Raw genomic sequence first — 22115 nt, forward strand, 5'->3', positions numbered from 1 at the left:
CCCATGTGATCCAGGAAAGCCTACTCCTAGGTATATATATCCAAAGGAAGTGAAAACACAAAATCACATGGTAGCTTGTATATGAATGTCCATGGAAGTATTAGCCAAAGTAGCCAAGAAGTGGAAGCAACCTAAATGTTCAAGAGCTGATGAATAGATAAATAAAATGTACCATGTCCATATTATGGAATATTATTGGGAATAAAAGAATGAAGTATGGACACCTGCCACAACTTGCACGGATCTTGAAAACGTGATGCTGAGTGAAAGAAGCTAGTCACAAAAGACCACATACCGTATGATTCCATTTATGTGGAATGTTGAGAACAGGCAAATTCATAGAGACAGAAAGTAGACGAGTGGTTGCTTAGGGCTGGGATGGAGGTGGGGGGGGGGAGGTGGAGATGGGACAATGGGGGTTGCCTGCTAATGAGTATGGGGTTTCTTTTAGGGGGAACAAAAATTATTTTAAAGTTAGATTGTGCTGACGGTCGCACAACCTTGTGAACATATTAAAAACATTAAATTGTATATTTAAATGGACAAATTACATTGTATATGAATTATATCTCAATAAATCCAACACATTAAAATGGGGTATTTCCTCTCCGGTCACCCATCAGCCTTATCCCTCTGTACATTTGCACCCAACTCTCCTGGTAGCTTATTTACAACAGTGATGAAACAACATGCATTAGAATTTTGGAGTTAAAGAAATTGAAATTACTTATTTTACGTCAACTGATCTGAGATCCAGGAGAATAAGTGAGAGCGAGGTAGTCACAGGGTGATTAATGAGTATCACCATGTTTCTTGACTCCCAACCTGGCGTACTTAAGGAATTATATTCTCTGCCTTAACACCTGCAGTGCCTAGAGGTCCCAGGATCTCAAAAAGTATCAGGACAAGGCTTCCAAGACTGCAGTTTTTACACTGCAGTTCACACATTAGTGTATGGAGAAGTCATGTGAGTAGGGGCCAGCATTAAAGTGAAACAATAGACTAGAAATTATTAGAATGCATTATAAGCAGTCATGGAAAGAAATGTTTTGCAAAGTTATTGTTCATTGTTAGCTTATATTTTAATAAATATCTGTTTCTATATCTTTATCGTCTGTCAATCTGTGTGTATATTGGGTTACAGTGTAAAGTTATTTCTTAATGTGGATGTGGCTAAAAAAAAAGTGAAAAGCTACTGTGTTAAGTAATCCTGGAGGATTTGTTTATGATTCTGAGCAGATGGTCACTTTTCTTTCATTCTGCTCTTTGCTTCTGGGGCTTCAGACTCTCAGATAGTTACTGCCTGAAATTGGAGCATTTGGGTGAATTTAGGATCCCTCTTTCACCTGGAAACCATTGCTCGGTAAATTGTATCAATCTTCTGAAAATCCATTTCATCTGTGCTGTATACATTGCGTAATTCCTTCCTAGACCTGTTCAAGGGACAGGAAACCACTCTGTCTTATCTTTTACACACGATCTATAGGACAGGGGCAAGGACCAAAGGGCGTGAGGAACTCATCTGAGATGCACACTCTGTTTCATCTTTAACCCATAATCTTACCTTTACTCTTCTGCCTTAACCCCAGCAAGAAGGAAGGTAGGAAGGTAGAATTATTAACGCCCTGAGATTTGAGCTTAAAGTGGGTTTTGACTCAATGATTGCTCTCCTACCTAAGAGAATGCCAAAAAGCCCCAGAACTTACTCCTGTGTTTATCTAGGTGCAAGGAGACAATCACCTACACTGAATGAAGTTGAAAAGAGCCACAGGATTGATTTAATTACAGTAGGAACTGTGCTTTTTTAATACACTAATTGCATGACATTCAGTTGCACCTTTATGTGGTTTAATTTACCACATAAATTTACCATTAGTTTCTTTTTTGTTGTTTGTTTATTTTTGAGACAGAGAGAGAGGCAGCGTGCTAGCAGGGGAGGGGTAGAGGGAGAGAAGGAGAAGGAGACACAGTATCTGAAGCAGGCTCCAGGCTCTGAACTGTCAGCACAGAGCCTGAATCGGGGCTCGAACTCGTTAACCACGAGATCATGACCTGAGCCAAAGTCAGATGCTCAACCGACTGAGCCACCCAGGTGCCCCCAGAACTGTGATCATTTTTAATGCTTTGCCTATTAAAACATGGATTTCTGTAACAAACTTCAAACTCTGGCCATTCTTTTCCACTTAAAAAAATTACTGTTTTTAAATACATGCTATAATTCTTTGAACTGCAGTAGAGTATTATTCCATCAAGTTGGAATTTGGTTATCTGGCTCCTGTATCTGGAGGAAAAATGAGAACCAAGCAGTAAGATCCCTCAACGACTATTGCCTCTGTAAAGTAAAGAACAAACAAAAACACCTCCAAAAATGTGCACTAAAATCCTTGCATTTCACTACTAAAAGCATCCTGTAGGCCCCTCTTACCTATGCTTGTCTCTCTTTTTAAAAAATAATTGTACGAATTTGGTTGTTTTCTAAGCCAAACCCGTGGTGAACTAGAAACATGAAATTAGGAGGGAGGGAAAAGTTGCTAAGGCAAACGCACTAACAGTAAGGGAGGAAACAAAAGCAGACACGAAACTGAGGAAGAATAGCAGCTTGGGACCATTTAATGAAGAGCAAATAATCCTCAACTCAGGAGGTACTCAGAGTGTCACTATTAGAGTAAGTAAATGAGTATTATAATAATGGCTCTGGATCATGATGAAGGGGTGAAATTATGTCTGAATATCTGTTTCAGAAGGAAGGAAGATCCATAATACATTTTAGTAAGAGTACTGTTTAGTGGGGTGCCTGGGTGGCTCAGTAGATTAAGTGCCCGACTCTTGATTTCAGCTCAGGTCGTGATCTCATGGCCCTGGGATTGAGCCCCGTGTCAGGCTCTGCGATGGGCATGAAACCTGCTTAAGATTCTCTCTCTCTCTGCCCTCACCCACTTCCCACTTGCATGTTCTCTCTCTCTCTCTCTCTCAAAAAAAGTACTATTTAGTAAGAGTACTTTTACAATGAGAACAACTTGGTGATCACAGAGTCAGTTATGACTCTGTAGTTTCATGTAACAGAAAATGTAGCCTAAACCGGCTTAAGGCATAAAGAATTTAGTGGCTGTAATTGAACTGTCCAGGCATATTTGGTTTCAGGAACAGATTGATCCAGGGGCTCAAAAGATGTTGGTGGGATCTGTTTTTCTCCATCTTGCAAGTCTGCTGTCTTGTAGATTGGCTTCATTTTTAGGTCTCAGATGGTGGTAAGATGGTAGCTGGCACTTTTTAGGCATTGCTGAGGCCTGAATTGTGTCCTCCTCAAATTCATGTTTACGTCCTAACCCCCAGTGTGACTGACTGTATTTGGAGTAAGGAAGTAATTAAGGTTAAGTGAGGTGAAAGGTTGGAACACTGATCTGAGAGGATTAGTATCCTTCTGAGAAGGGACACCAGTGAGCTTTCACACGCCCTCTCTCTGCCACGTGAGAGCACAGCAGGGAGGGAGGGAGCTGTCTGAAAGCCAGGAAGAGAGTCTCCAGGAAGCGAATCTGCTGGCACCTTAGTCTTGGACTTCCCAACCTCTAGAACAGTGAGAAAATAAATGTCTGTTGTTCAAGCCACCCAGCCTGTGGTATTTTGTTACGGCAGCCCAAAAGACTTGGATGTTACTCCTTCCAGGTTCAAGTCTAGGGAGAAGAGCATGCATTTCTCCAAGCCAAATCTGGTTCTGATTGGACCACGTGCCCATTCCTGAACCAACCCCATGGCCGTGGAAACCTGTGCTCTGACTGGCCAAGCCTGAGTCTCCCTACATCCAGGGGTGGAGTAAGGGGAAGAGCCGCCCCCTCCCACCGCCCCAGCAAAATCAGGGTGCGTAACCAAAACAGGTGGCAGAACTGTGTGTCAATAAAATGCTCAGCTCTCTGAGAAAACCTGGTTCCCCAAAGTGACCAGTCCAGAAGAGATCAGGAAGACGTCTGAGGTTTAAGGGTAGCATTTTTCTTCCTAAGAAGATGATACATGACGTGAAAACTAATCAGCTACTGTGTATAAGGCAAGATCCCTTGTGTTAAATGATAAAAGAGTCTGGATTAAAAAATTAAAAAGGAACGTATCATCTCACTTATATTTTTGGTAGAGTTGGTTTGGAGCTCTGCTTCCAAAGGTCTACCAAAGTCATCTGAGCTCCCTGACTGCAAGGCAGACCACGGAAGAACAGTGCTGAGGGCTGCAGCGAGGGGCCAAGGAGAGGAACAGGTGCTCCCTGGCTCCCTGGGTGAATGTGTGTGGCCAGCCTCTGCCTGGTTCTGTCTGTGGTTCAAAGTTGTGGCTCAAGTGGAGGGCAAGGCTCACACAGTGAGGCAGAGGGAGAGGTACATCGTGCACCCTAGTCCCACTCCAGTGATGGAGTCAGCACTGTTCAGGCTTTGGAACTCAAGCAGGGGTATGTGGTGGGGGGGGGGGGGGGGCGGGGAGCAAATCACCTGAAGTCCTATGTCAGAGGACCTTGCCCGAGCACACCCAGCTCTGAGAAGCCCACCTGCTCTTTCCCAAGTTTTTCAGGAAAATGCACCATCCACAACCTTCCCGGCGTGGTATAAGCAATACACCCCGAAGCTCGTTGTTCTATTTAGACCAGTGGATTCTGGAAGAATTCCATTTGTGATGTCTCTCTTCTCTTGCTCTTCCCTTTTTCTAACTGCTATTGTGATCTTTTTAAAATTTTCCCTCGGGGGCAGCTTTGAGGTACGTGGCTGAAGCTTGGACTCACTGAAATCTGAGCTTAGTCTAGCAGCAAGGCCTAACCCGGTGTTTTAGTTTGTGTGGTTTTTTATTTTTTTGTTTTGTTTTTGTTTTTGTGTTTTTAAGACGAAACTGATTGCTTGGCCACTGAATTTTAGAATAGAATTAACATGACCCCAAATACCACATCAGACGGTCCAATACATTCTAGCCAAAAAATGTTCCTAAGACGTTAAAAATCTTCTTGAAAAGGAGCTTGAAAACCCTTCTAAGCTGTTCTTGCCAACCATGCTTCTGCATTCGTGTTTCACATTAACTTAATTTGGTCCAGACTTGCCTAAGCACAGTGCCATATTCTTCTTGTCTTAATTTCGATTCACGCAAGTGCCCTGCTGTTTTCTTTTTCGTAGGTGAAAGTCACGTCATAGATAGGAGACCACATTGGAGAACTGCCTATTTGTATTTCAGACATATGTTTACACTGATGCCTGGTTCACTTCTTTATCTTCAACTACAGCATACAACTGTAGTTCTCTCAGTTAACTTGGTCCATTTGGGGAGGTTTACTCTCTGCCTTTTCCTCCTCCCACCACATCCCCCCTCTTTCCCTCCCCACCCCCACACTCCTCATTCCTGCTTTCCTCACCTTCATTTTTCTCTCCCTGCTCCTTCTCCTTCCCCTCCTTTTCTGGTACAGCTTGCCGGGCAGCAGCTTGTCAGCACTTAGAACAGAAGCTAGGAGGGGGCGCCTGGGTGGGTGGCTCAGTCGGTTAAGCGTCCGACTTTGGCTCAGGTCATGATTTCATGGTTTGTGAGTTTGAGCCCTGCATCAGGCTGTCTGCTGTCAGTGCTGAGCCTGCTTCACATCCTCTCTCTCCCGCTCTCTGCACCTACCCTACTCATGCATGCACGCTCTGTCTCAAAAATAAACATTAAAAAAAAACAAAAGAAAACAATAGAGGCTAGGAGAGTGGGTTGCAGAAATAAATGGTCTGACCATGGATAGGAGCTGAGGGTGTGCCAAGTGCAGCTGTCCCCAAATTTCAACCACCCTGACTCAACCCAGGGCCTGGAACTGTCCCCATTGGAGACTGCTGTAATCCTTGGGTTGTGGTGACTGGTCTTTCCATAGAAAACGCCTCTAAATAGGTTGCCAGTGCAAGATTAACCTCCTACCTGTCAGCATAGTCCCATGAATCAGACAAACCAGCCAAGAGAAATGGCACCAACTATTGGCGAATGGTGCTGTAGGGAAGGTTGATGGCCTGGGATGCTCCCAGGAGAGCCCTCCCAGCCTTTCCAAGAGGGGAAACAAAACCCTAGGGCTGGGCATGGGGAGCGATCTGAAGCCACGTTCTGTGCAATTTGGTCTTGAACTGGCCCTTCACTTTGTAATTCAGGTTGTGTCTAGGAGAATAGTGAGGTGGTTGGTTGGAAGAAACCTTAGATCTTCTGTAGATTTAATCTGCCCTATGCCCAGGTAACCAGAGAGGTGAGTGGTAGTGGCAGCATATGCTGTGGAACTGACTGTTGGCTTTGTGGCTTTGACCGGGGAAGGAGCCAGTCTGCTTTTCCAGAAGGTGTTTTTCTGTTTTCCAACAGAAGGAAAGGCTCCAAAGTCATGGGCAGGAAGAGCATCCCGGAAACAGTAAGGGGCGATGTTTACCTTGTGATTTACATGCTGTCTGTAGAGCCTCGCCTCACCTGATGAGCTAATTTACTGATGGAGAAGAGGATGGCGTTACTCATACAACACCTGTCTCATGGCGGTGTTGCGAGATTCAGTAAGGGAATGCATGCTGAGAAACTATACAGAGTGGACCTCAGGAAGATTTCAATAGTTACTTACTCTTTCATTTAACAGATATCTGCTTGGCATATACTAGGGACCAGGGCTGTGTGTGATGTTGGAAGACACTGGGGAATACAGCAGACATTCTTATCCCTTTGGAGCTTGACTGTCATTATTTTTTTTTTGCTCTTTGAGAGTAAAAAGGTCTTAAAGCTGAAACAGGAGTAGACAAGAGGTAAAATACTCCCAGAAACTCCAAAGGACCTGGACCAACACAAAGAGCAGAATGAAAGTGTTCGTAAGACATTATAGTATTTCCAAGAGTAAAGAGGGGCTGCCAATGTTGAGGTTTGGGTTTGGGATTTGGCAGCTGTCACTGACGGCTGGATCGAAACGAGACACGAGATGCCAGATGGAGTAATTCACCATTTAAAACCATGTGCCTTGCGTTTAAGGCTGGGTCTTTGTTTTCACTTCTGGAGTGTAACTGTGTCTCCTGAGGCTCCCTGGACAACCTCTATGGCCGTCGGAGCCAGGGGCGATGTCCCCCACATTATGCTGGCCAGAGGTGCCACCACTGTGCTGCCCTAAATGCCTGTGTGGGTTTCTGCATTCTCTTTCCTGTAAGACGGAAATAGCAGAAAGAGCAGTAAGAGAACCAATAGGATGTATGCGTGTGTGTATAGAGAGAGATTTATTTTAAGGAAGTGGCATTATTATGGGGGCTGGTGGGTCTGAGATCTGCAGGGCAGGCTGGCGGGCTGGAGACCTAGGGACGAGCTGATAGGGTAGCTCAAGTCCAAAGGCAGATCTCCTCCTTTGGGAAACTTTCTCTTAAGGCTCTCGACTGATTGGATGAGGTATCTGCTTTACCCAAAGTCAACTTATTTAAATATTAGTCACATCTTAAAAAAAAAAAACTTTCACAGCCACATCTACCTTGGCGCTTGCCAAACATCTGAGGCTCATAGCATAGCCAAGTTGACATTTAAAAATGAACCATTGCAGGGGCACCTGAGCAGTTCAATCTGTCGAGTGTCCGACTCTTGGTTTCAGCTCAGGTCATGATCCTAGGGCCGTGGGATCTCTAAAATAATAATAATAATAATAATAATAATAATAATAAAATATATACTCACCTTTTATTTTTGTTTTTATTTTTTTACATGTCTATTTTTGAGAGAGAGAGCGTGTGCACACCAGCAGGGGAGGGGCAGAGAGAGAGAGAGAATCCCAAGCAGGATTCTGTCAGCACAGAGCCCAACACAGGGCTTGAACCCAGGAACCGCGAGGTCCTGACCTAGGCTGAAGTGAAGAGTCACTCAAATGACTGAGACACCCGGGTGCCCCCACTCACCTTAAAAAAAAAAATTAATGATCATAGAACCTAAGAACATCTCAATAATGTGCCCCTTGGTAGGGACGTGATCTCTGTAGGCAGGCCCTGGGGAACATGGGGCCAGGAAAGAAGGCTGAGCCAGATGGCAGTAGACGTGAGTCCTTGCCTGCAGTCTGCCAAGAACCAGTTTACAGTTTCTTACCAGTGGTGGGGGTGGGGGAGGTGCTTCATACTATGTCAATAATTCCTTAGCCCCTCTTCTGGATGTTTAGCTCTCTGAGGTCAGGGCATGTGTGTCTTTCCTAATTACCTCCACCCCAACACCTCGTCCCAGTGCCATTGAACACATTGGCCTTTGATCAGAGTCTGCTGGAGGGATGAAACAAAGTAGGAGGGCAGAATGGTGGTGAATGCTCTGGGTCTGCCTCTACCTAGCCGTGTCTGTCTGAATAAGTCACACAGCTGGAACTTCCATTTGGGTCTCTCTGACCCATTGTCATGCTCTTATCCAGGCCCTGCTGCCCTGGGTCTGACTGACACCTTTTTATCCAGCCTGCCAGTGTTCAGTCCTTGGCTCCTACCAAACGCCTTGCAGCCCAGTGACGGGGCAGTGTGAATGCCAGCCGGGGATTACAGGACAGCGCTGTGACAGGTGTCTCTCAGGAGCCTCTGATTTCCCCCACTGTCAAGGTAAGGAAGACGGCAGAATGCCAGACGTCGGGTTGCTCTCTGAAATGTGTGTGTGGCCAGACTCCCAGACAAGCCTAGGAGATCTGCCACTGGTCACCTCTACACACTTGACCCTAATCTGCCTGGTTCTTCCCCAGTTCGAGTCCATTGAAAATGCAGGTATCTTCAGTCAGAGTGGCCAAAATGAACAAATCAGGAGACTATAGATGCTGGAGAGGATGTGGAGAAACGGGAACCCTCTTGCACTGTGTATCTGATGTACATCCTCAAAGGAATCCAGAATTGCTTTGTTCCTAGGAAAAAAATTTTTTTAATTCCATGTGTTATGAATTTGTATTTCTTGATTTACACGTAAATTCTCCGTGTTGAGCAGTGTGGCAAAGGTGACCCCTTTTAGCTGCAACAAGTGTTCCTTGACCCCTTCCCAAGGCATCCTGCCTTCCCTCTGGTTCCAGGTCCGCAGCACTTACGCCAGCTGCCCTGTAGTCCCCTGAGGGTTGATTCCAGTGGGTCCCCTTGCTGGCAGGCAGAGCAGGCTTTGCTATGCTTCTGCCCCTGTCTCCTTGCTGCCCCTGGCCTCCTGGGGGATTGTTGTCACACAGCATAGGTGCGAGGGGAGAGGGGGTGACCTAGAGTCTAATGAGTTTGGAAAGAGTGAGCCAAGGGGAAACACTGTTACTGTCACAGGTCATCCCCACTACTCACCCCTCGCTGATGAGGAGACGTGGAGAGTCCTCCGTGCTCTGTGGCAGAGGGCACAGAAGGAAGATGCCTGTGCCCTTGGGGGTGTACCGCCTCCAGTGGTGAGGAGCTCCCGCCTGCCTGCTGCTTTAGAGGCCCCTCTTCCTGTTGAGAAGAGGTGTTGGAGGGAGTCTGCACCAGACTTTCCCCTTGCAGAATGGTTTTCTCTACTTCCTGCTCTTGGTAGCGCTTTGAGCTCTGCATTCACCTCCAGCTTGATTCCCTAGAACCTTACTCACCAGACTCCTCAAGACACCAGGTTTTCTTGCTGATAGAAATTGTAGCCAGTAGTCAGAGGGGGCAGTTCACTTTCGAGAAGCCCTGAAGGTCCCCAGAGTGCAAGGCTTTCCCGGGGTGTCTGCTCACCTCCCCGGGGGTCAGGAGTGGAAGGAAGCATTGTGGCAGCCGGGCACAGGGGCGGGGCAGACACAATAATTCCTCCAGAGCCAGATGGCAGCCATGGTCAGCCGGGGCAGGAGCCACAAGCAGGGCACGGCCAGGCTGAACAAGAGGAAAGAGCAGGAAGAGCGTGTTCACTCCTACAGAGGAATGTGAGGGAACATCAAAACAAAAAAGAGAGACACACATGAAATCATCAAGGGACAAGCCAAGGGAAACAGCCCAAGAGGAGACAAAGGCAAAATGTCTAAGAGAACATTTCACAAGAAAACAAGATCCTATTATGAAGTTATTTAAATTATTGGCAAAGCCAGGCTCAGGGCAGGCTTACCTAAACTCTCTTCATTTCTAGTGCTGTGTAATAATAATACTGAGACATTGCAAGATCCCGCTTTATTGAAGGCAGATTATATGGGGCCTGTAACACTATTGACTAAGGCAGGAAGGCAAACTAATTCGTTTTAGAAATAATTTTAGTGCAGATGGGGAACAAGGGGATTGTGATAGTTAAAGAATTAAGTCTTAGTTGACTAAAAAGTGTACTTAAAAAATTCTGTGACTTCTATTTAATGGACAATTAACAAGTCTCTTGGTACAATATTGCCCTCTTCTGGACAATCCTAAAAATGTTCAAAATTCTAGAATCTCTTTTCCCTAATCTCCATCATCAGTCAGAAATGAACTTGGAGTAGTAGGCAGGGAATGGAATTAAGTGGCAAAAGGGGTGACTTGGGGAGTTAAGGACCACAAAGGTTATTTGGATGTGCCTTTTTCTGAATTACATGCAAAGTCCTTGCCACCCATCTATCAAAAAATACAAATGTAGATGCATTATTTTTTTTTTAAGTAAAACGTTTAAAACTCATAACATCAAACTAAACCAAGAGACAGACAGATATAAAAACACCAAGCATTTAAATATTTCTAGGGGCCTCTGGGTGGCTCAGGTAGTTAGTTAAGTGTCCAACTCCTGATTTTGGCTCAGGTCACGATCCCAGAGTCGAGGAATGGAGCCCCACGTTGGGCTGAGTGTGGAGCCTGCTTAAGATTCTCTGTCTCCTCATCCCCAAAGGCAAGGGAATTAAAAGCAAAAATGAACTACTGGGACCTTATGAAGATAAAAAGCTTCTGCACAGCAAAGGAAACAACCAACAAAACTAAAAGGCAGCCAACGGAATGGGAAAAGATATTTGCAAATGACATATCGGACAAAGGGCTAGTATCCAAAATCTATGAAGAGCCCACCAAACTCCACACCTGAAAAACAAATAGCCCAGTGAAGAAATGGGCAGAAAACATGAATAGACACTTCTCTAAAGAAGACATCTAGATGGACAACAGGCACATGAAAAGATGCTCAACGTCGCTCCTCATCAGGGAAATACAAATCAAAACCACACTCAGATATCACCTCACGCCAGTCAGACTGGCCAAAATGAACAAATCAGGAGACTATAGATGCTGCAGAGGATGTGGAGAAACGGGAACCCTCTCGCACTGTTGGTGGGGATGCAAATTGGTGCAGCCACTCTGGAAAACAGTGTGGAGGTTCCTCAAAAAAGTAAAAACAGACCTACCCTATGACCCAGCAGTAGCACTGCTAGGAATTTACCCAAGGGATACAGGAGTGCTGATGCATAGGGGCACTTGTACCCCAATGTTTATAGCAGCACTCTCAACAATAGCCAAATTATGCAAAGAGCCTAAATGTCCATCAACTGATGAATGGATAAAGAAATTGTGGTTTATATACACAATGGAGTACTGCGTGGCAATGAGAAAGAACGAAATATGGCCCTTTGTAGCAACATGGATGGAACTGGAGAGTGTGATGCTAAGTGAAATAAGCCATAGAGAGAAAGACAGATACCATATGTTTTCACTCTTATGTGGATCCTGAGAAACTTAACAGAAACCCATGGGGGAGGGGAAGGAAAAAAAAAAAAGAGGTTAGAGTGGGAGAGAGCCAAAGCATATGAGACTCTTAAAAACTGAGAACAAACTGAGGGTTGATGGGTGTGGGAAGGAGGGGAGGGTGGGTGATGGGTATTGGAGGAGGGCACCTTTTGGAATGAGCACTGGGTGTTGTATGGAAACAACTTGACAATAAATTTCATATATTGAAAAAAAAATTAAAAACAGGAAAAAAAAAGATTCTCTGTCTTCTCTCTGCCACCCTCCCCCACTCATGCTGTCTGTAAAAAAAAAAAAAAATTAAATAAAAATCTTTCTAAATCACATATAGGCTCCAGCGGTGCCTGTAACCCAGCTGGTACCCTGGACTCCAGTTTGGTAAGTAGAGGATTATAAAAGGGTTACAATTCTAACATGCATTTTGATATATATTACAGACTAACACATTTGGGAGCTTCCTCAAGTTAAAAGTAAATTAAAATAAGATCTGAGGGGGCGCCTGGGTGGCTCAGTGGGTTAAACATCTGACTTTGGCTCAGGTCATGATCTCACAATTCGTGAGTCCGAGCCCCACATTGGGCTCCGCCCTGTGCTGACAGCTCAGAGCTGGAGCCTGCTTCGGATTCTGTGTCTCCCTGTCTCTCTGTGCCTCTCCCACTCATGCTCTGTCTCTCTCAAAAATAAATAAACGTTTAAAAAAATTATAAAAATAAAATAAGATCTGAAACCAAATTGCTTAAAAGGTCATTGCTCTTGTTCAGAGTGCATATGTGATCATGTTTATTTTTTTCAAAAACAGAAGAATAAGTCTTATTTTAACTTTTAATTCCAGAGCCCTAGTGTTTGATTCCTACTGTAGGTGACTCTGAGGGCATTGCCACCAGGGGCCCCTGCACATAAGCCTTAAATAGATAATTAAAATTAAGAAAAACTAAGGCTAAGTGCACAATAAATAAAGCTGTGTATGAAATAATTGCAATTTATTTGCTTTTGCTCCAATCAGATACTATGGTATTTCTCAGTGCTTTAGAAACGATCTGTCTTAGCAGCAAAGCCTGAAGATGGTGAACCTCCAGGCATCCGAGGGACAGATGGAGAGAGGTTTTGCATCCTTACAGTGAGGCAGTGACCTTTGCATATTACACAAGTACTTTCAGATAAACATAATTCTCTACTGATTCTCAGTATGTTAAATATTGAGATAATTTTCCATGTAGATGAATAGTTCCTCTGTCACAGAACCAACAGGTAATGACGACTCTAAGTAAAAGTGATTTTTAAATATTTCTTTTCCTGTTTTTTCCAGTTTTATTTTTACCACAACGGATTATGTGTAGAAAAAAAAGAAATGAATAATAAAAGAAGAGCCATGAGCAGTCGGTTGAAATCAACCCAGTACTTTTATTCCCTCTGGATACACTTCATTTACTTTTCGCAGTCAAAATATAATTCTGTGACAAACTTTGTTCAGAACATATGTTTGAAAACATGTCTTAATTCTGAGATGTCAAGTGTTGGCTTGATTTTCTTTCAAAGGGATACTGCCAGTGCAAGCTTCATGTTGAAAGTCCTTCATGCAGCATCTGCAAACCATCATATTGGAATCTGGCCAAAGAAAACCCCAGCGGATGTTCAGGTGAGGTTTTTACGCAGAATAATTTACTATATCGCCACCTCCTCTTAATTTTCTCTACTTCAGTGACTAAACCCACAAAAGAGCTATTTATTTAATAAGTTCAATTTGTCTGAAATTCTGTGTAAATATTTTGACGTTTTCCCCCTACTTTTGGCAGAATTTCTATCATTTTGAAAATCCCAGCAAGGGATTTATATCCTGTTTCCATATGTATTTTATGGATACATGGTTGATATTGCCTTGTTTTTATAACCTCTCTTTCTTGTTTGATTTTAGTTTCATTTTATGCTTAGATTGAAGCCAGGGACAGGAACTTAAAGACAGTAAACTAAAGGTGGCTAAGTGGAGTGAATATGTCCTTAACTAGAGTTTGTTCTCATGGAAGCGTGTCAGTAGTGTTCTTGACGTTAGGCTCATTAAAAAACCCCCTGATGTTGCAGCCTTTGTCTTAGAGTGGTCACATACTGGCCATTACTCCTTGTAGGTAGATGGTATTGATCTGGTGTTTCTGCTGACCCCAGAAAGCAGTCCCGTTTTAGGCGTCAGTGGAGCAGACTGGAATTCTGCTGAAATGTGCCCAAAAGTGACCACACATGTAGTGTTGCTGCTGGGTCATGTTTCCAGAGCCAAGGGCTGTCCTTCGTGCAACCTTGGTCCGAGGATGCTGTCTTTTCTTCACAGAATGCCAGTGCCACGTGGCGGGAACAGTGAGCGGAATTGGAGAGTGTGGGCAGGTAATATGGGCCGATTGTTCGTGTACCAGTGGAATAGTACAGCAGTTGCCGTTGGGATTTCTCGGGGAGGGGATTAGTGCCTCTGTAATTGTACAGGGCATGCTAATCTCTCTGGATGTTTTCAGATCCCCGCCATCCTGATTCATGTTATACAGTGAGGCAGTTTTAAATCTTGAAGATTAGCAAATTGTATGACCTTATCAAATTTTGTTACCTTGTTTATTCTGCAGCAGGATGGTGACTGTCACTGCAAGTCTCATGTCAATGGCGATTCCTGTGACACGTGTGAAGATGGATATTATGCTTTGGAAAAGAGCAATTACTTTGGGTGTCAAGGTAAATACTTCCAGTGGGTCCTGAGAGAAGCCAGTGTTGATGGGCAAAGACTGTCTGGATCATCTTTCTTCTGAGTTCTTGTCTTCATGCGGTCTTTCTGATGGGATGGGACTAAAAAATTCTGTGTAGGGAATTGGGCCAAATACTCAGTTGAAACTAGTAATAAATTGCAACTGGGGCTGCTTCCACTTCACTTCTACCAGCATGGTGTCGGTTTAATTATAGAAAACACAATTGGGATGAATGGGGATTCATCTGTTAATTTCATAAATAACATCAAGACTTTGTCATTTTGAAGATATTTTTTGTATTATCAAAACAGCTCACACTAGATTTTAGAGACAATATTGTGTTAAATAATACACCTCAAAGAGTGTGGCCCCACAGGCTGCCGTTGTCTCTCGCCCACAGACTCTCATTAGCAGACGTTGTTTATAAGGGCACCGTGTTGCTGAATCACGTTTAGCTTCTGGGCTCCTGTCCCCTTCCACCAGACAGCGATGTCGGAGCTGACCTTACAAGTGGACTTACAAGTAGACTTTTGGGGGCACCTCCCATCTCAGTTTGGGAGGTGCCTATATGTTTCTAACATCTGCTGGATATGAGATGTGGCAGGGGTAGGAAGCAGCCTGATCTTACTGATTGCCACTTCTCAGAGAAGGAGGGAGAGCTTCAAAGCGGAGATGCTTTGATGGGTCACCGCTGTTGTTTTCTGACCTTTAGGGTGTCAGTGTGACATCGGTGGAGCGATCACCCCCATGTGCAGTGGGCCTTCCGGAGGATGCCGTTGCCGAGAGCATGTCGTGGGGAAGGCGTGCCAGCGGTGAGTCTTCAGGGAGGTCTCCTCCCGTACTGATGTGGAAGACTCTTAGAGAGTCCTGTCTGTGCCGACAGTTCCTGTGAAGAGACAAGCCGTCCTAAAGAGAGAGGGCTGATGAAGCTGTCCTGTCATTTGAAATCTGGACACTTGTCAGGGAGCCCAGTTGAAGCAGGAGGTAAGGTTGCCCTAAAGACGACTACTTTGTAGGTCCCAGAGCTGCCTCACTGGACAGTTCCCACAGGTATATAAAGCCAGGTGGACGAGACTAGAGCTGGATGCTTGAGGTGGGTTCCTGTGGGCAAACCTCCTTGTAAAAGCCACAGCCTGGAGGAGCCCAGCAAATGAGCAGGCTCCTGGGCCAAGGAGATTCAGGTCCAGCTTCTCCCTTGGGACCCATGACTGAAGGCGTGGAGAGGCCAGATGTGTCGCAGTGGGGGCGGGGGGGGGGGGCATGGCGGGGAGAAGAAAACTCTTGAAGTGGGACAAAGTCCCTCATCTCATGCAGAAGCTAATTAAAATAAACTGTAGGAGCAAGGGAGCAAGTGGAGACTGAGCTCCCAGAGGGGCTATCACAAGTATGGCAGCCGTACTGTCTCTGTGTCTCATCATATTTAACATTTTACAGATGAAAACATTTTTTAAATAACTCCAGTGTTATATTAGTTTCAGGTGTTAAATATAGTGATTCAGCAATTTTATACATTACTCTGCTCATCGTGATACGCATACTCTTCATCTCCTTCACCTACTTCACCCATCTCCCCACCCATCTCCCCTCCGGTAACCATCAGTTTATTCTCTATATTTAAGCGTCTGTTTTTTTGTCTTTCTCTTTTTTTTTTTGTTTATTTGTTTCATTTCTTAATTCCACATACGTGTAAAATCATGTGTTATTTGTCTTTTTCTGACTGACTTATTTTACTTAGTGTTATATCCTCTAGATCCATCCATGTTATTGCAAATGACAAGATTTCATTCTTTTTTATGGCTGAATCATATTCCTGTGTGTGTGTGTGTGTGAGTGTGAGTGACATCTTCTTTATTCATTCATCTATTGATGGATGGACACTGGGGTTACTTCCATAATTTTGCTATTGTAAGTAATGCTGCAATAAACATAGGGGTGCATATGTCTTTTCAAGTTAGTGTTTTTAAGTTAGTGTTTTTGGGGTAAATAGCCAGAAGTAGAATTACTGGATTATATGGTAATTCTATTTTTAATTTTTTGAGGAGCCTTCGTACTGTTGTCCACAGTGACTGCACCAGTTTGCATTTCCACCAACAGTGCACAAGGGTTTCTTTTTCTCCATATCCTCCCCAACACTTGTTTCTTATATTTTTGATTTTAGCCATTCTGACAGGTATGAGGTGACATCTTGTTGTGGCTTTGATTTGTATTTCCCTAATGATGAGTGATGTTGAACATCTCTTCATGTATCTGTTTGCCATCTGTAGGTCTTCTTTGGAGAAATGTCTGTTCATGTCTTTTGCCTATTTTTAAATTGGATTATGTGTTTTTTGGCGTTCAGTTGTATAAGTTATCTATATATTTTGTATACTAGCCCTTTATCAGATATGTCATTTACAAGTATTTTCTCCCATTCAATAGATTGTATTCTAGTTATGTTGGCTGTTTCCTTTGCTGTGCAAAAGCTTTTAATTCTCATGCAGTCCCAATTGTTTATTTTTGCTTTTATTTCCCTTGCTTCAGGAGACATATCTAGAAAAATTGCTATGTCCAATGTCAGAGAAATTACAGCCTGTGCTCTCCTCAAGGATTTTTATGGTTTCAGGTCTCACGTTTAGGTCCCTAATCCATTTTGAGTTTATTTTTGTCTATGGTGTAAGTAAGTGGTCTAGTTTCATTCTTTTGCATGTGGCTGTCTAGTTTTCCCAACACCATTTGTTAGAGACCATCTTTTTCCCATTACATATTCTTGCCTCCTTTGTTGAAGATTAATTGACCATATAATTGTAGACTTGTTTCTGGCCTTTCTATTCTTTTCTATGTGTCTATTGATCGAGGTGTCTATTTTTGTGCCAGTACCATAGTGTTTTTGATTACTACAACTTTATAGTATATGTTGAAATCTGGGATTGTGATACCTCTAGCTTTGTTCTTTTTCAAGATTGCTCGAAGATTGCTTTTTCAAGATTGCTTCAAGATTGCCAAGATGGCTAATTTGGGGTCTTTTGTGGTTCCATACAAACTTTAGAATTATTTGTTTTAGTTTTGAGAAAAATGCTGTTGGTATTTTGCTGGGGATTGCATTAAATGTGTAGATTGCTTTGGGTAGTATGGAGACTACCCATACAGTATGGAACTGTTTTCTTAATTTCTATTTTTGCTACTTCTTTATTAGCGAATAGAAATGCAATGAATTTCTGTATATTGATTTGTACCCTGTGAATTTGCTGAATTCATTTATCAGTTCTGGTAGTTTTTTGGTGTCCTTAGGGTTTTCTATGTATATTATCATGTCATCTGCAAATAGTGAAAATTTTACTTCTTTCTCACCAATTTGGATGCCTTTTTTTCTCTTTTCTTGTCTGATTGCTGTGGCTAGGACTTCCAGTACTATGTTGAATAAAAGTGGTGAGAGTGGATATCCTTATCTTGTTCCTGATCTTAGGGGGAAAGCATTTTTCCCCACCGAGTATGATATTTGTTGTGGGTTTTTCATATAAGGCTTTTATCATGTTGAGGTATGTTCCCTGTAAACCTACTCTGTTAAGGGTTTTTATCATGAATGGATGTTGTACTTTGTCAGATGCTTTTTCTGCATCTATTGAAATGATCATATGGTTTTTCTCCTTTCTCTTATTGATGTGACATATCACATTGATTGATTTGCAAATAATTGAATCACTCTTGCACCCCAGGTATAAATCCCACTTGATCATGGTGAATGGTTATTTTAATGTATTGTTGGATTCTGTTTGTTAATATTTTGTTGAGGATTTTTGCATCTATGTTCATCAGAGATATTAGCCTGCAATTTTTTGTTTTTGTTTTTGTTTTTGTTTTTTTGGTAGTATCTTTACCTGGTTTTGGTATTAGGCTAATGCTGGCTTCATAGAATGAATTTGGAAGCTTTCCTTTCTCTTTTGTTTTTTGGAGTAGTTTGAAAAGAATAAATATTAACTCTTCCTTAAATGTTTGGTAGACTTCACCTGTGAAGCCATCTGGTCCTGGACTTTCGTTTGTTGGGAGTATTACTGATTCAATTTCATTGTTTGTAATCGGTCTGTTCAAATTTTCTACTTTTTTCTAATTCCGTTTTAAGAGTTCATATGTTTCTAAGAATTTATCCATTTCTTCTAGGTTGTCCAATTTGTTGGCATATAATTTTTTCACAGTATTCTCAAAATCCTTTGTATTTCAGGGGCATTGGTGGTTATTTCTAGTGTTTCATTTCTGATTTTGTCTATTTGACTTGTTTCTCTCTCTCTCCCTATTTGATCATTCTGGCTAGAAGTTTATCAATTTTGTTGGTTTTTTCAAAGAACCAGCTCTTGGTTTCTCTTGGATCTGTTCTATTGTTTTTTTAGTTTCTATTTCATTTATTTCTGCTCTGATCTTTATGATTTCCTTCCTTTTGCTGGGCTTGGGTTGTTTGTGCTTCTTTTTCTAGCTTCTTTAGGTGTAATGTTCGGTTGTTTATGTGAGATTTTTTCTTGCTTCCTGAGGTAGGCCTGTGTTGCCATAAACTTCCCTCTTAGAACAGCTTTTGCTGCATCCCAAAGATTTTGGACCTTTGTGTTTTCATTTTCATTTGTCTCCATGTATTTTTTGTTATTTCCTTTTTGATTCCTTGATTGACCCATTCCTTGTTTAGAAGCATGTTATTTAACCACCATGTATTTGTGTTCTTTCCAGATTTTTTCTTGTGGTTGATTGCTAGTGTCATAGTGTTGTGGTCAGAAAAGATGCTTGGTATGATTTCGGTTTTTTGAATTTGTTGAGACTTGTTTTGTGGCCCAAAATGTGATCTGTTCTAGATAATGTTCCATGTGCACTTGAAAAGAACGTATATTCTGCTGTTTTAAGATAGAATGTTCTGAATATATCTGTCATATCAGTATAGAATTTTTTAAAACCATGATCCATTTATAATTTTCTGTCAGTGGTGGGAGGAAAAAGCTAATTTTTAATATTCTGGCTCTTAATCATACACTGGAAAGTCTGTGAAATGCAACTTCTAAATTGCATGTATCTTTAATACTCTGCTTTATCAACAGATTAATAAAGAAATCTTGGGGCACCTGGGTGGCTCAGTCAGTTGAGCGTCTGACTTCAGCTCAGGTCATGATCTCACAGTTTGTGAGTTCGAGCTCCGCATCGGGCTCTGTGCTGACAGCTCAGAGCCTGGAGCCTGCTTCCGATTCTGTGTCTCCCTCTCTCTCTGCCCCTTCCCTGCTCATGCTCTGTCTCTCTCTGTCTCAAAAATAAATAAACATTAAAAAAATTTTTTAAAGAAATCTTCAGTGTAGATTAGGTAAATTGTCTATATTTCCTTTCCCTTGATGTTTCCAGCATTTGAATTCTAAAAGTCAGAGCAACCCAGCTGAGCTTTCTTCAGTCATTTCTAAATGGCAGTCACTGCTGGGCCACATAATAAAAGGTGTGTGAAAGAGAACACATCTGTGGATATGTTTCCCTGCAGACTAACAAAGCACATGATGAACCAGAGGAATTTTGTAAATAGGTTTGGAAACATTCTCCACCCATGTTTTATCTCTTTTCACCTTCCTGTTGATAAAGTGAGCTTTCCCCCTACTTAACCAGTATAATTTTTTTTCCCTTCCAACTATGCAAGCGGTGGGCTAATTTTCAGGTAGAAATAATGCAACTTTAATAGGAATTAAATTTCCCATCCCGAGGCAAAAATACTGATTTTTTTTTACATCACAGCCAATACACATATATGAAATTTAGAACATGTCCTTTGATTTAGTGATAAATTGTAACTATGATAAAAGGAGAGCGAACCAGCATCAAAGATGCCATACCACCTTTTCTCAGAGTTGGTAAATCTTTTGTCCTTTTGTACTAAATTCCTCCCAAATGTTTGTTTATGATATCATCTGAACATTTTTTTCATTTTTCTTACAAGGTTAGAAAGCTTTCACATTCACTTTGTCTTCTAAATAATTTTTGTGATAATAAATGTAATATATGTTTGTTGTAAAGTTGCAATAAGTACCTAAAAGTAAAAGGCAAAGAAAATTCTTCATTCCACCACCCAGATGATAACCCCTTTGATATTTTTTGTTTATTTTTTTCTAGGCTTTTTCTTTCTTTTTTAAAACATTTTTAATGTTTATTTTTATTTTATTTTATTTTGAGAGAGAGAGAGAGAGGTAGAGTGCAAGTGGGGGAGGGGCAGAGAGAGAGGGAGACACAGAATCTGAAGCAGGCTCCAGGCTTTGAGGGGTCAGCACAGAGCCTGACATGGTGCTCAAACTCATGAACTGCAAGATCATGACCTAACCCAAAGTCAGAAGCTTAACCAACTGAGCCACCCAGGTACCCCTAGGCTTTTTCTATGAATACAAATTAGTATTGTATTTTCTTCATATAATTCGTATCAATTTCTTCACATGATATTGCAGACATTTTCCATATCATTAGTCTTCCAAAATATTGGTTATGTAATATTTCATAATTTCTTTAATTATTTCATAATTGTACATTTACATTGCTTCTAAGCTTTCACTATTATAAACATTCTTTTATGTTAATTCTTTGACAGTGTATATTTAATCATTCTTTAGAATATATTCCTGGAAGGAGAATTACTAGGTCAATGGGTATGAATATATTTTTTTTAATTTTTAACATTTATTTATTTTTGAGACAGAGAGAGACAGAGCATGAACGGGGGAGGGTCAGAGAGAGGGAGACACAGAATCTGAAACAGGCTCCAGGCTCTGAGCTGTCAGCACAGAGCCTGACGCGGGGATTGAACTCACTGACCGTGAGATCATGACCTGAGCCGAAGTCGGCCGCTTAACCGACTGAGCCACCCAGGCGCCCCAATGGGTATGAATATTTTTAAGGATCTTTATATATCACTTCCAGAGAAATTGTAATCATTTGTAATTCTATTTGCAATATAGAACTGTGACTTTTTATTTTCTTTGACTAATTGATCGTTATGGGTTTAAATATACTAACTGCTATTAGTTTGTGATTGGATTGTCAAAATGTGCCATTTTGAAGAACTTCAAATAGTTTGAATATGAAATGTCACATAAGTATTGTGATATTTTTATTTATTTATTTTTTAATCTTTTTATTTATTTTTGACAGAGAGACAGAGACCGAGCACAAGTGGGGGAGGGCAGAGAGAGAGGGAGAGACAGAACCCGAAATAGGCTCCAGGCTCTGAGCAGTCAGCACAGAGCCCGATGCGGGGCTCGAACTCACGAACCATAAGATCATGACCTAAACTGAAGCAGGACACTTAACTGACTGAACCACCCAGGCGCCCAAGGGTTGAAATATTTTTGGTCCTTCTCTATGATTGTCATTATTGGACTCTTGAAAGGAATCCATTTATAGACTTATAATTTAAGAAAAAACGAGGCATAAAAAGTCATTCTGATGATTGAAAAAACATATATGGAGAGAAAAATGTATCTAACTTGTAAACTTAACATATGAAATATTGTATGTCACATTCACTATGTATATATGGTACTTAACAACATTGGTTGGTACGTATATGTTAATATTTGTATAATGAGTGAATATGAATATATAAATGAATGATTGAATGAATGAATTTATAGTAAATTACCTAATTTGACTTTGCTAAGTTGTTGGCAACCGTTTAGAACATATTAAAGGATACTACTACTATGGGTTGTGCTAAATGATTTTCTCATTTTATTGCTTAGAATGATAAGTGTTGGGTGTGTGTGTTTTATGTGAATGTTTACAAGAATGAAAGCAATAATTTAAAGAAAAAGCAGGGGGA

At 41.8% G+C, this 22115-nt stretch overlaps 1 protein-coding gene across 7 annotated transcripts in view; it reads left to right on the plus strand.

Annotated features, from left to right (window-relative positions):
- The window catches only part of LAMA3 (laminin subunit alpha 3), a 269791-nt gene that overhangs the window by 109975 nt on the left and 137701 nt on the right, over positions 1–22115 (plus strand). For 6 of the 7 annotated variants that reach the window (XM_027068651.2, XM_027068653.2, XM_053206292.1 and 3 more), the window contains 6 exons: positions 8412–8549; positions 11935–11981; positions 13140–13239; positions 13921–13973; positions 14204–14309; positions 15033–15132. In XM_027068651.2, the coding sequence (XP_026924452.2) occupies positions 8412–8549; positions 11935–11981; positions 13140–13239; positions 13921–13973; positions 14204–14309; positions 15033–15132 (544 nt within the window). The remainder of the gene's footprint in view (positions 1–8411; positions 8550–11934; positions 11982–13139; positions 13240–13920; positions 13974–14203; positions 14310–15032; positions 15133–22115) is intronic. The other variant, XM_053206291.1, reaches the window with a different exon arrangement.

This window comes from Acinonyx jubatus, chromosome D3, assembly GCF_027475565.1.
Source record: "Acinonyx jubatus isolate Ajub_Pintada_27869175 chromosome D3, VMU_Ajub_asm_v1.0, whole genome shotgun sequence".
NCBI classification, from domain to species: domain Eukaryota; kingdom Metazoa; phylum Chordata; class Mammalia; order Carnivora; family Felidae; genus Acinonyx; species Acinonyx jubatus.